Source organism: Parus major, chromosome 1A (assembly GCF_001522545.3).
Source record: "Parus major isolate Abel chromosome 1A, Parus_major1.1, whole genome shotgun sequence".
In the NCBI taxonomy this organism is placed as follows: domain Eukaryota; kingdom Metazoa; phylum Chordata; class Aves; order Passeriformes; family Paridae; genus Parus; species Parus major.
In genome coordinates, this window is record NC_031773.1 from 54390459 (window position 1) to 54405285 (window position 14827).

Here is a 14827-nt window from a genome sequence, read left to right on the forward strand (position 1 = left end):
AAAATAGCAACTTTCTACCAGTGGATTTTGGACAGCCATGGATATGGAAAAACAGTGCTTGGCTAGGTCTTCTGCATAGTTTTTTTAAACACAGTCTTAGCACTTAAGCAGTTATAGCCTTTTGAATTGCTTCTAGTCTGAAACCTTCTTTAGGACAGTACCTGCTCAGTTGTACTTACTCTCCTTTTCATAACAGAGGCTAGTAAAACCTGTCTTGACATCTGGCTAAAAACACAGTGAAAACCAACAGTTCTAACTAAAAAGGACTATGTGAGAAACCCACAAGATTAAATCAATCGTATTTTTTTCATTATTCCAAGGACGAGATTTCTCCAAGCTATGTGTTCTTTTCAATAAAAAATAGCAGGACAAAACCAGACATTTTATTTTCAAGTAGCTACTACTATAGAGATTATTGTGATTCAGGCTAAAAATCTTCACTTTTCAAAAAAAAAAATCCATTACATGACCTATGGTCATGGAATTACATTAGATTTTCTATTTCATCTTACCTGCACAATTCTGGCTGTAACTGTGTACTCTTTTTAGCTAGGAATGTAAAAAATCCATCTTATACAAGATACAGCTCTGAAAATGAAATGTTTACCTCATATCTAGCTAAATTGCCATTTAATCTGTAGTGGGTATTCTAGAAATAAGCCTCTTTGTTGGCTAAAGTCAGAACTAGCATGTTTAAAACTACAAAATCTAGGCTTAGTGTACAATAGTTAAGGCTTGACATTCTTGTAATGGTAAAAACTAGATTTCCCAAAGCTTGTCCTACCTCAGCTTCTCTCAAAATTTGCTACAGGAATTAAACCCAGACTTGAAATATGATCGCCCTCAAAATCTGTATGAAAAATAAAGCTGAGCTTGGAACAAAATCAAGATCTTTATGCCAGTAAATGTATGAAGTCATGCCAGACTTGTTTTGGAAGCTGTGAAACCACTTAGCTAGAAACAACAGCTTTATACCAGGTCTGAAGTTTACTCAGTTTAAGTTTTTACTTCTATTTAAATAAGCAGATAGCTCAGCTGTTTTCACTTTGAAGCAGAGCTATGCAGTCTTAGATAGACCAGTCAGGCTTGTGCACTGGCTAAATTAGTACACTCAGATCACATGCTTTCTACTGTTAAAACAATTTGCTGAAGCTTTTGAAAGCAGTGACCTACCTTCTTGCTAGATCATATAACCATTTTAAACCCTGAAACTATTTCTAGTATTTGAACAAGGACATACATCATGGCTATTCAGTTCTCAGGCCACAAGAGTGCTGAAGTCTGGTCAAAAACCCCAAGAGCTTTAAGAAAGGGATTTCAGAAACACTTCCTAGCATTTGTATTCAGGTTTGATGTAAAATGCAAGCACCGGGCTTCAACTATGAATACCAAGTTCCTCAGCAGTTCTGTGAAATGAGGAAATAATCTGTACTAAAATCTGATTCAAGTCTCATGTAGGGGGGAATCCATAGACATTTATGCTTCATGAAGCTGAATTTTAACTTAAAAATTTATTGCAGCTGAATACTAGTGTAAGCCAGCCCCTTCAGTGACTGTTTACAGGTTTAAGAATTTCATTCACTGCTGAAGGATTGATGTTATGACCATGCTAGATTTTGACAGGGCATGTATTTAAAAGTACTTCATTAGAAGTATGTAGGCATTGCACTTGTAATTTCTTGACCTTTAGGAAGAGAAAAGGTAGCTAACTCTTGAATTCATTTTGATCAAGGTAGCACCTTTGAGAATGGCATTAAGCAGGAACTAAAAACAATCCCAGTTAAATACAAATTACCCTAAATTATTGAAACTTGGAGACCAGTTCCATGTAATATTCATGTACACCCCACACCAGGAAAAAGGTCAGTGATATGTCTTAAAATTAAAACCACAGGCAAGATTAATACTAAAATGCATATTAACTTGTTTTATTGAGGCACAACAAGGCATTGTGAATAGCCCATACTTGAGGCAATCAATAGTGTAGTAAGCTGGACATTAATACAGTTTAGGGTAAGTGCAAACAATATACATTCACAGCTTTATTAGCAAGGCTACATCACAACTGATAAAGTGCCAAATTAGTGCTGATTCAGTACCCCAACTCCATGATTTCACCTTGCAAAACAGGACCACCATTTCCCCCAATAATGGAATCACATATCCTCTATAAAGTCAGTAGTAAGTGCAAAGCTAGTCCCACCCCCCTCACCAAGGTGTTTGGAGCAGCTCTTTTGTAAACATTGCACTGGATTTTAGTCCTGATAAAGGAGGTATCCCGAAAAGGTGGAGTATTTCCAGCTACTTCCATAGATGGCTCCCCGATGCAGCCGTAGCCAGATCTGATCTCCCTGGAACAGCTGCAGGACTGCATGGTTACTGGCTGTTTCATGGTCAGGAGCCCCATCATTTGCATATGCTGACACAAGGACCTCTTCATTCTTCATGAGATTCACATACAGAGGGACATTTACAGCCAGTTTCAGCATGTGGAAGATGAAGACATAGGTACCATTCACCGGACAGTTGAACCTACCAAGCTGGATATCAAAAGTTTCTCCAAGGTTGTTCAGCAACAGGTCAAACACAATGGGCTGGTCTAGAGTTCCAGGGGCCAGGTTGGATGTTCGAGCTGCAGAGAAGGCAACCCTCATCTGCTGTGGGAGTGGGTAGACGTGCACTGGGAGTATGGTGGCAGCCTGGCTGGTCACTGGCATATCCACAGGGGTGATGCTGCGGGAGTCTCCCTGCCCAGAGTCCCCACTGTTAAAGGTCTCATTATCTCGTTCTGGGCTGCTCACCTGGGAGGAGTCGCTCCACCCTGCTGTTAAGAACCATTAGCAGTGATAAGTATTATAACAGAAGGATACCCTTAAGCCTCTGGACATAATCTTAAGCAGCAAGTGTACAGCTTTGCACAGCAGATTGATCTTTGAGCCACAGCAAGTTGTCAAAGGGCCCCAGTGAGAAGAAAACTTTGAGGATGGCTTACATTCATCACACTTGCATTGAGCAGGAAGGGACATAACTGGGCTATGAAAAATTACTTCTTATACTTCCAAGTAGGACAGGGTAGTAGGTTGCAATATTTTTCACTTTAGTCTATCACATGCCAGCTTAAAAAGCTTATACTAACCTCTACCTTTTGAGAGAAAACAAAATGTAACTGCTGAAAACACTGAAAGTTAGAACCAAATCATCTTCAAGATGTCAATTTTTGCTTTGCGTTACTCAACACTGTTCTGTAGCTGCATTTCTAGTAGACCTTTTCAACTTATGATTCTAGAATATTTTAAGTCTGACAAACTAGAGTTGCTTTTAAGTTTTCCGCACCTCACTTCCCAAAATAAAGCTGTTAATCTTTTCAAATATCCAAGTTAAAAGGATCTAGAATGAAAACATTAATAGAGCTGAGAAATTTAGAGCAGTCACACTCAAGTTTCAAACCATTGTTATTTCCACTGGAAAAAAACCACCTTAAGACAGAATAAAATATGTGAAATTGCTGTGAAATGCTAATGCTAATGAGTACTTCCATCAGCTGTTAATTCACCATGATCTTATATTTAGTTCCCTTCTGAAGTATACTCTATGAATCATCCCTCAAGCTAGTATATGACCTGCTTTATCCTAAAACTGCTTCCACAATATACCATAAACTCCCTTTAATCCTTAAAATAGTGATGTACAGCTACTCTTCATCTCACTTCTCACCTGTAGCACTGAAAGCCTATCTTCTTCCAGCACATACAGTAGAAACAATTCATTTTGTTTCCAACTCTTCAAAACACATGCTATTCGTGCTTGGACTCAACTAGCCTTATTTATTTCTTTAGGTTTTATCATCCGCTATGGAAATACAGAGTAAACCTGTATTACCAAGTAAATTTTTACAGAAAAAAATATTTTACAAAGTCCCTGTGATGTGATAACCTATACAGAATAAGGGAGAGAAAATTAATGAGAGAAAACCAGTGCATCCTCCTTGAACACAGGGAAGCACCCCATGTGTATTTTCCTAGCCAGGTTATTTGTGAAGTTCAATCAGGTACCATTGTGTCAAAATTTTGACATGAAGACTCCAGACTGAGAATAGTGCAATTAAATCTCCTGCTGTGCAATGCTCTGGAAGAACAGCACTCAGGTCAGTCCCCAGCTTAGCTTGGGTAACTTACACCAAGCTTGATCTGTTAGGTGGGTGATGGTATTCTGTTTTTCACACTGTTCCCTGTAACCCCAGCTGCAATGCCCAAGCACATTTTGGACTACTAGGGGCCTGATGTTGGCCTTACCTCTTGAATTTGCTCGAGGACCACTACTTATCCCACCTCGTTTATAGCACTGCTGGTAATTAACATCCTAAAAGAGAAGTGTTAGGAATATGGCTATAAGCAAATCTGAACTCATGTGAAGCAAATACACTTTTTTGCACAATGAATTCAGTCTCTAGAATAGAAAATGACAGTTCAGAAGCAAGGTGTAGATAAACAGCTTTACTTGTAGAAAAATCACTTTTATGATAGTTTGTATGAAATTAAAGATCTACATTGATGACTGTTGTAGCAACTGAGCTTCTGAACTATGGACTCATAGTCCATAGTTAATACTCATAAAGGTATTGCTCAGCATGGACTCAACTAGTCCATGCTGAGCAATACCTTTAAATCTCAAGTCTGTTCCAGTCTGTTCTGAGCCAGCACAGAAGACATTGACAGACATTCCTCTCACTAGGAACCTTTGCCTTCTTACTTTTTATTTATGGAGTTGTTTTCTCTAACCACATTGTCAGCCAGTCCATTTAAGAGTTCCTTATTTTACATTACAGAGGCATTTTAGTGAACCAACTTTTAAAATAATAGACCAGACTCGTACTATGTTATTTACCACCTATTTGCATTTCAAAGATCCCTTTCAGACTAAAATCAACCTGTCATACAGAGATATTACCTGTCTGAACTGACTTGTTTCAGCTGCTGTCTACCATTCCAAAAAAGTGAAACAAAACTAAGCTCTAGCTTGTAAGTAATAGTTCACCTGTTTAGATAATGAAAAATGGCCCTGTTAGAAGATTTGGCTCCTGTACAGTGGAAGGCTACTGGAAATAAAGTCAATACTCACCCTCTGAGAATATGGCATTCCAGCATAATCTCTACCAGGAAACTGTAGCTGGCCATAGTTGCCATTAGGTAATGAAGGTGAACCTCTGTAAACATCAAAACCTGTTCAAATAAAGTTGATTATTAGTATCATTCATTGTTTGATTTACAGTACAAGTCCAGAATATAACTACAGCTCTTTTTTTGGCAATTATATACATTAAGTTATGGAGTAATAGAGCTATTCTTATATTTGGCATTGTCTAGGAACCTTGCTACTCCTATAACAAATGCATTTCATTAGCTACTCATAACTTACACACTGTGGCTATATCAAAATGGTGTATTTAAATATATCAGCATCAGGCCCTATCCATTGCCTGTAATACTAATGGCATGTCACAGAACAGCTGAAAAGCTTGCTAAATCCAGAAATGGGATTAAGAAAAACTTACTTGTCAGCTATTACTGGTATACATTTATATTTCTATTTTATACATTATTATTTATACTATACTTTTTTGGTTTTTTAGCTATTAACTTATTAACTCAAGCTATTATTTAACTACCAAAGCAGAGCTGCAAGTAATTTCATACCTGACACCACCAAATCCTGAACTGCTGTTAAGCCAGAACTATAAAACTCATCATCTGGTACATGTTCCAACAAGGTACTGAGCAGGCTCAGCCCAACAACTGAAGCACCTATCACAGACTAAGTGCCCTTCCACTTCAAAGGGGAAAAGGCCACAACCTGCAGCTGATGATAATCTAATAAGCTATTAGTGAAAGTTTCTATCTTCATAATTAGGCAAGCTATGAAATTGCTGTGCCATTTGGCCTGACATCTCAAGTACAGAAACCCCCAATAAAAGTCAGATTGAACTTCCTTAAATGCTACAACAGAGGGCCCCATTCTCTGCACATTGCCCTTAAAGTCTTGTTTTGAAACATTTCACACATGGAACATTAATACTGTTGTGTTAAATCCCATTCTACTGGCAGTACATGAGATCTCCTTTAGGATGATAGTAAATACAGACATACCTTTGTAACCACCAGGGGAGCGGTATGAATTAGCCAGTGACCTTCCACCTCTAGCAGACCCTCTGACAGACCCACGACTGTTGAGGTAAGGCTGTGGGGGTCTGGGAATAACATTAGCCTGTGCTGGATAAAAGGCAAGGCTACCATTGCTTACAGGAACAGCTCCATCAGGTTGATAGTTCACTGCTTAAAACAGAAGGCACCAATAAGTCAAAGCTTTTTATAACTACACTAAGTTACCACACACAGACACAAGGGTGATATTAGGACATTCAAGAGACAAATTAAGCTGCTCTGAACATTCTGCTCTTCTGTCCCTTCATTACTTCATTTACGTGATTGGATCCTTCCCTTTGTTTTGTAAAGTGTAGTGCTTGTTAAAATCTACTGTAGACAGCACAGGCTCTCAGTGTAAGCCTCTAATGCATTCAACAAGAGTCAGTTGCACAGGTGAGAACAAGTTTGCCAGCAGCATGAAAATACCCAATCTAGGTTAAAATCAAGTAACATTTGATTAAGAGTTTGCACTGAAAATATGTCACCTCAGTATTGACATCCCTCAAAACAGCTAGAAACTCCATCACACCTAGTTAGCAATAGGATAACTATGGAAAGCAGATACTTGGGTTTAGTATCTTCAATAGGCATTCCTAACACATACCAGATAGTTCAGCTCCAAAGCAAAAGGTATTCAAGAATGCTATTCACCCACAAGGGTGAGTGGCTAGCTTTAAACACAAACCTTGCAACTATGAATGTACTTCCACAAGACCATGCTATATTTCAATCCAAAAAGCTTTAAATTGATCCAGAACAACAGGATAAACACCTATGTGACATCTGTGCAGAGCCACTGCACAAGGCTAATAAAATTATTATTTTTCCATAAAAGAAATCCCAAAGGCTTATCACCTATAGTCTCAGTGATGAAAAGGAGCATTGAAGTTGAACATGCTTTCCCAACTGCTACATTTACACTGTACTTTGGATTTTTAATGTCTCACTGACTTTACATACAATCAGTCTGTTTCTAGACTAAGACCTGTGAAAATCACTCTGGCAAAAAAAAAACCCAGCAGTTGTAAATGACCTTGAGCTGTTTCATTAGATGGCCTTATGAATACAGGTCCCTAGTTGTAGCCTTCTTTCATCCTAAAACCTCAAGATGTTTAGGGGTCAGTTTCATGTCATATTTAGTGTCAGCTATAAAAATCCACCTCTTGCGCTACCTGATGATCAAGTAAGTCAGGTTTGTGTTGAATGCAACAGGTCAAGACCACTTACAAACTCAGTATTTCCCAGGTCAATTTGAAAACTTATCCCAGATTCCTTACTTAGCGTTCAGCAAGTCCCAGCACTGACTGCAGTACTACTAGAGACCAAATTAGTGGTTCCAAATAAGAGTATTTCATCATTGCTACTATTCCAAGCAAATGATTGTTTGACTGGCAAGTATCACTGCATACTTGAATTTCCCACCTACTGGGAAATTCAGGCACATGTCTATTCATCTAATACAAAACCAAGTTTGAACTAGCCTTTCATCCTGCTAGCAGCTTTGAAATTAAGTTTACGTACTATCAACTACATTAGATTTGATGTATGCCTAATATTAGACATTACATAGCACCTTTTAAGAATTTCACTGGGTTAGAAGTACTCACAGCACATAAGGAATTTAAATACTATTATAAACCAAACATATTTAAAGACTACTTGAAATACAGATGCAAGTGCAGTTGTCACCTGAAGACAGAGATTCTTGTGAAAGAGAGGTTTGTTCTGCAACATGAGAAGACTGCAACTGGCATTGAGGAGGAGTCTGTGTACTTGCTGTGGAGAAACTCTGATTATATCCCGCTGATAAAGAATCCTCTTTAACTTCTTGGTCTTTACGTGGAGGCAATGGTGCGTTCACTTTAAATACCTAAAATATATTTGAAAATAAGAGCTTAATGCTACCAGCTAAAGTCTCTGCCTAATGCCACCACCCTGCTATGCTGTGGTTTGAATCCATATGCTTTTTAGAACACCAGCTGTTTCTTAGAAATAACCAAAAACGCCATATATCAACCCATCCTTTTCCCTCTGCAAACTTACAGAACACACTCCTGTTCATGTAGCTACTGCCCAAGGAACAGCTTGATTGACCATACCTACTGTACTTTGTCAGCAGAACAATTACCATACAACAAGCTATTTTCCTTCTATGGGAAATTCACTGATGACCTGTCCTACAGCTCAAGCTGAAGCTGGGACAGCCTATCCTGAGATGGGATATTCACATTTGGAAATAATATGGGTCTTACTGCATGACTTGGAACCTGATGTAACTGCCATCCTCTCAAACACCATATTAGACATAATTTGCCCCTTCAGTAAATGCAGCTTCATCTTTCCTACTCATTTAAAGCTCCCCAAGAGTAAACACTTAACCTAAGTGAGTCCTGTCATTCAAATGTTATGGTCTGGGCAGTACAATGATGAGCAGATATTACTGTCAGCTCAATCTAATAACCCACACTTCAGTCAGTCCAGTGACTGCATTACTTTATAGCAAATAACACAATTACCAGAAATAATGCTGTCAAAAGTGACAACCAGTATCAACATCAAATAGGCCTTTTTGATTAAAAGAATCCAAATTTCACATAAAGAGCTATCAACAATACTGGCACTGAGTCTACAGGTGTATCTAACATTTTCCCAGACTATAAACTGTCTGAAGACAGACTTAGGCAAAAGAAACAGCTAGATGATGCAAGAAACAGCTTCACAGCTTGACAATTCTTGCCATTTGCAGATGCCCTATTAATTTTAGAAAAAAAAAAGAATACCTTTTTAAGGGTCAAGAAACCCAGTATTGCCTCTAAGAGGCAGCATGGAAGCACTTCATAATACTCAAGTGTTGAGCATAAATTTAATATCATTGTAAAATAAAACAAGCTTTGGGTTTGTTTTTTTTTATTTTGGGAGTTTTTTTCTAATTTTTGATCACTTCATCTGGTAAATAAAGTGATCCAAAGCTCTCCTTTTTCTAAAAGAAATTTGAGAATGAAGTCAGGCTATCAACACCCACAATCCTGAAGTATTTGTAGCAAGTGGTCTGCTTTTTCCCACAGTGAGGGTTACAGGTAGAATTCAAATCAAGGACTAGGGCTACAGGTCAAGCCTGCCTTCAAGCTTCCATAAGCACAATAGCAGCAATAGGATGCTTAAGGACCTGTAATCAGATATTTCCATTACTGTCACTGCAATACGCTACTTGGCAAGAAGTCATCCTGGCTAGCTACTCAAGTCCAGTGGCTGTGCTTTTCTGGCAGCAATAAGAATTAACATCCTCATGACTTATATTTGCCAGGTTTACCCAAAAATCCCAAGAGCAATCTCAGACATTTAACATCTCTAAAAAAATTGTATTAGTTCAAGTGAGCTTTCAGTGGTATTGTTATGATCAAAGCACTGTGAACACAGGCAGCAAGTTCAAACATAATTAGAATGACGGAGAGCAAGACTCCATATTTATACCATGGCAAGAGTGGTATAGACCACTGAGTACCCAAAAGGCTCTGGATTCCTTCATCACAGCATGCTGCCACTTCTCCACTTTCAGGAAAAATCACCACCTTACTGTGCTATCACTCAGCATAATTTAAGGACATCTAGCTTAGAAAAAACCACCTCCCTACCACAAATTGCCTTATTTATGTGTGTCACAATTCTGTGCCTCTGAGGTAAGTTCAACTTGAACCTCTTCTACCAATACAGAAAATCAAGCAGAAAAAGTGATTTTACTACACACCACACCAGGAGGTCACAGAAGTTTTAGTTGTTAACTCCTGAGATCTAAAACACTGTTAGATAACCTTCTTCCACCAGTTCCTACCACATACATATCTCAATATTGCAAGACAGATTGTCCAGCAAGTTATGAACGGCATTTCTGTTAAAATGGAGAATGCCTCTGAAGAACCTAAATCTTGCTTTTGAGAAAAACATTAAATCAATGTTCCTATCATCTTCTGAAGAATGTACCAGAGGAGTAAGTGTTGCCTTCCCTTTACTTAATGAAATGGAGACCCTTCCTCTGAATCTCTCTAAGCCTGCACTGCAGATTACCAGGAAGTAGCAATGTTTGTTACTATTTTTTCAGGCCACGCACCATTACTGATGTTCTATATTTGCAGTGAACATCTCGGACTCTGTGCTTTGTACACTGACTACTTGTTAGCAGCATAGGATAATGAGCAACACCAGTCTTCCAAAAACACATTTTCCATGATTCCAGTAGACTGATGTTTTACCCCACTGAAGCAAACAGTATAACAAGACAAACTCGGGCTTCTGGAAGCATTCTGTCCTAATATCTCTATGCTTCAGAATTCCCATTCTCCAACAAAGTCTGTTGGATTTGAAATCTTTTCCCAAGAACACTGCAAGTGTCCTTTAAGGGCACAGCTATCAATCTGTTGATTTCAGGCCTGACTTCTCCCTCTTAGTTCCTTGAGGCTACTAAGATATCCTAGTATTACTTTCTTGGCACTATACAGAGCAAAACCAGGATCTTTGTTCTTAGATGATCTCAAGTTCTGAAGAAATCAGAACCAGAGGACTAATCGAGGTTTTTCTGTTAAAACAAAATGATCTATCAAATTCTGTACTATTCCAAGAGAAGCCAGTTCCTCAGTGTAAGTCCCAGTTACTCACATTGTTGTGAACTCAGTGTGTTGCATACTTACAGTCTGCATAGCCTGAAAGGGAGCTGCTGTTATTGTGACAGAACTGCTGCTTGCTGGAGGAGACTGAAAGCTTTGTGCTGGTGGCACTGATGGCACAGGGGTGCTTGAAGTAGGCAATGGTGACTGTGGCTCACTTGGGAGGGGAACAGTTGCCTGGGGGAAGAACAAATGTAATGAAAGGTCACTTGATAATTATCAGGCAGTAACAGAAGCAGTTAATTTGTTCTAAAGCCTAGACTGACAGAAGTCAGCAGTTTTTGCAGGATGACATTTGGACATAGTAGAGCTACAAAATAGCTTTTGCTTACAATTTCAAATCTTGCTGTGCATCCTCAGCAAACAGTACTTCTATTGCAGTCTCTGCTGATTAAGTGAAATGTGCCTATGAGCTACTATACATACCATTCTTTGGAATAATATCACTATAAAGAGACATTAGGTATTTTTCCCTATCACTAAGGGCACACAATGCTTTCTGTTCCATTTAGTAAAAAGATTATTTGGCTGATATTAAAAATTACTTCTATTTTCTGGAGGAACTTAAGAAATTTAGGGGGTCTAATTTTTTTTCCCCACTTTCCAACTTAATTATGTTTCAGATTAGAAACAATGCTGACTTGTCCAGACAAAGTATTAACCAGCATTAGGCCTCAGCTGTGCAGATGGCCAAATGAAGTGTTTGTACCAGTATTTATAGGAATCAGAAGTCAAAAGGAACATGTCTGGAGCCTTACCATTTCAGCAACATAAATATTTACCTTATTTTTAATAGCTCACCTGGGCAATTTCAATCTTTTTAGGCATCAGTGGCTCAGAAATACGTGAACTTGTCTGATACAGAGTATATTTCTCATTCTCTTGAGAAAGTGGTGTTGATGCCTACAAGAAGCCATAATGCACCTGCTATTACAAGGAGTACTACAGAGTCCTGGTAAAGCTATGAAACACCAGTGCAAAAGTTGAAACAAACGGATTTTGAAAGACCAGGACAAATGTTAATTCAAAAGCCAAAGCATTAAATAGTCATCTTAACCAAAGCTTCAAGTAATTAGCTTTAGAGATTCAGATTTAGATTACTCTTCTTACACAACTGGTTGCACAACCAGCCCTGCAAAGTCAGAACATTTTAAGAACCATGGATTGCTTCAAGTACTTGCAGTCAAGTCTGCTACACACACACCTGTCTCACTGAATTAAATGGAAAGCTACGTTGTGCCTTTGGTAAGCTCTGTTGAACAAGGCTGTGCAAAGCCTGCACGTTCTATAGTTAGCTTGCACTTGTAACACTAAGCTTAGGAGTTGCTTAGTACTTAAATACAGAGCCTAGGGCTAAAGAGTACCAGTGCTGTGCTCACCATGTACACATCAGAGTGCCACAGACAGCACTGGGGTGTACTTGCACACCAGGGGGAGCACTGTCACCATGGAGCGTATTCCCTGGCTGTGCTGGGACCAAAACTTAACTACTGCTTTCCCTGGAAAAGAACAGACACTAGACTTCAAGCTAAAGGGACTAGAGATACACTGGGAATAAGCAACCCTAATTCCAAACAATAAGTTAGCATTCTAATAAATCAGATGTTCTACTTTATAGCACAGCACAAGCCTTCTGGATGCATATTGAACAGCAAAATTATTGAATTCTGTCAACACAAGGAGTCTCATGCACTGTAGAAGGGATAAAAGGTGTCAAGAATTGGGACAAAACTGCTGATTCAAGAGGACGTAAGACTAATAGCCATATCAGTATATAGTATATTAAGAAATAAATTAACTACTACATACACAGTATGCTGATAACATGTACATCAGCAAAACAAATGTAAAAAGCAAGAACATTTCCCATTATAATCCACACACTCTGAATTAGAATCTAACAGGAAAGAGACAGCTGTGTTCATGAACACAGCAACACAATTCACAAGAGATTTTTAAGACAGTGATCTGCATAAATCTAAACTTTTAGCTCTAAACAGTATTTGAATGTTTAACTGTACATAAATACAATTAAGCAAGCAAAGTTTTACGTCCTAGTCTCTCAAACACTAACTGAAGAAATGCTGAGAATCTGACTTTTTGATGTTCAGCTATTTCAGTCTTCAGGTTACACACAGGTTCTTCTATTTCATGACAATACCCATCCCAATTTATGCAACCTCTTCTTCATGTTTAGAGGGAATATTCTACACTGTAACCAAAGCAAATATTTATGCTGCTCCCATGTTCCCACAAGAATGTGCACTACACTTTTTAGTGAGAATCTTTCACCCCACACCCTTCCTATGTCAAGAAGCAGACTGTTCACTCTGCATTCATGCAGTATTAGCAAGACTTTTCCACCCATCTTTAAGAATTCCAGACTGTAGGCTATACTACTGCTGTTACTTGTATGTTGTTCAAGTACAGTTACTCAGAAGGGCCCCATCTCAGCTGTCTGTTAGAGCTGGCTGTCACATAGATCTGAATGCCAGTGAGCCCCAGGGTATGGTACCTGTGGTGTCACCAAGTCTTCAGTTTCAGAGCCAGAAAGAGCATGATCAGCAGATGCCAGGGAAGTGTTTGAACCATGCAGCACCATGGATGAAGCAGCAGCCTTGCAAGAAGAGAAAGCAGATAAGGTTTTGAAAATATTGAATGCAAGAGTGTTTGGTTTCACTAAAACTCACACCCTCAGTATGTCCAAGTAAACCTCAGCATAATGCAGGGACTGAAGCATTTCAACCAGTCAGTCTTTTAGCAATTCTTGTTCATGGCAAGGGAACACATTGGAAAGCAAAAGCCACAAGACACACAAGCACAGTTACTGAATTTAAGCTTCATTTAACCACAACTACCAAAGCTTGAGATACAGCCTTTGGTTTAAGGATCTTTTAGATGAAAACACACTATTCTAGGAAAGAAACTAGCTGCACTTCTGCACACAACTACTGGCTATGACCTGAATTTACAGGTAAAATATGCAAACTATTTCAGAATGTCTTCAACATACTTCAAGAGACTTCAAGCATTTATTGCCCCTTTTCAACCAGTAGAGCAGCCAGCATTGTCATGATTTGAGTGATCTTAGACTCACAAGCTACTACACTGTATGAAATACAAAACTACTAGCAAGAAAAACAACTCGGGTATTAAGTCCATGCTGGTAAGAAACCTATCTACCTCTTCAGGTTAGTCCCAACTTCAACTTACCTTAAGGGGCTGTTGAAGAAAATCACTCTGACTTGGCAGTTTCTGCTCTTTTGAAGCTGTAAAAATAGAATGCGTTAAGCAAAATTTACTTGTAAATTCAAACACTACATATAGTTTTGATGTACAGTTCTCTTTTTTTAAAACATTTCATGGTATGTGAAGATGCAAAGTGTTTTTACCATACAGACTGCAAATATTTAAACCTAGCATTAGTAAGCTACACCGAATTGAAAACTTCAGATTTTTGGTAAAAGAGGACAGGTATAAAATGACAAAAATATTTTAATCACAAAAAAGATATCCACTTACCAGATTAAGAAAAAATTAATAAACCAGGTAATTGAGTTATACAGCCCAAGATGCACCCAATCTTTTAGCATTGTCTGTTCTTTATATTTAAATAAGCTGTCTTCACCAGGACTACTGATCTACAGCCCAATCAAACCCTGTTAGTGCTCGTAAAATTCTACATAGCATTTACACTTAGAGTATCACTTACCTACAGGACTACTTGCTGGAGTAACTGAAGGAGGTTGGGATGAACCAATGGCACTTGGTGAAGCTTTATCAAAATCCAGAATGGACTCCTTTCAAAAAAAAATCACCATTGGGTAGAAAAATCATTAAACTCCAGGTATAAATGAAACATTATCACTTGACAAGCTGCTTTTAGCCATTTAGGGCTAAATTCATTCATTCAGTGCCAACACACTGTCAGCAAACAGTCAGCACTGTTTTCCCTAACTCAGTAGGAAC

General features: G+C 38.5%; 1 protein-coding gene across 8 annotated transcripts in view; it reads right to left on the bottom strand.

The window, feature by feature from the left end:
- Positions 1-1900: 1900 nt before the first annotated feature.
- The window catches only part of CAPRIN2 (caprin family member 2), a 32804-nt gene continuing 19877 nt past the window's right edge, over positions 1901-14827 (bottom strand). For 4 of the 8 annotated variants that reach the window (XM_033514626.1, XM_033514625.1, XM_015629332.2 and 1 more), the window contains 10 exons: positions 14571-14658; positions 14072-14127; positions 13374-13475; positions 11660-11761; positions 10883-11035; positions 7890-8070; positions 6144-6329; positions 5119-5219; positions 4293-4359; positions 1901-2824 (listed from right to left, as the gene is read on the bottom strand). In XM_033514626.1, the coding sequence (XP_033370517.1) occupies positions 2256-2824; positions 4293-4359; positions 5119-5219; positions 6144-6329; positions 7890-8070; positions 10883-11035; positions 11660-11761; positions 13374-13475; positions 14072-14127; positions 14571-14658 (1605 nt within the window). In that variant the 3' untranslated portion in view covers positions 1901-2255. The remainder of the gene's footprint in view (positions 2825-4292; positions 4360-5118; positions 5220-6143; positions 6330-7889; positions 8071-10882; positions 11036-11659; positions 11762-13373; positions 13476-14071; positions 14128-14570; positions 14659-14827) is intronic. The other 4 variants (XM_015629330.2, XM_033514630.1, XM_033514627.1 and 1 more) reach the window with 3 other exon arrangements.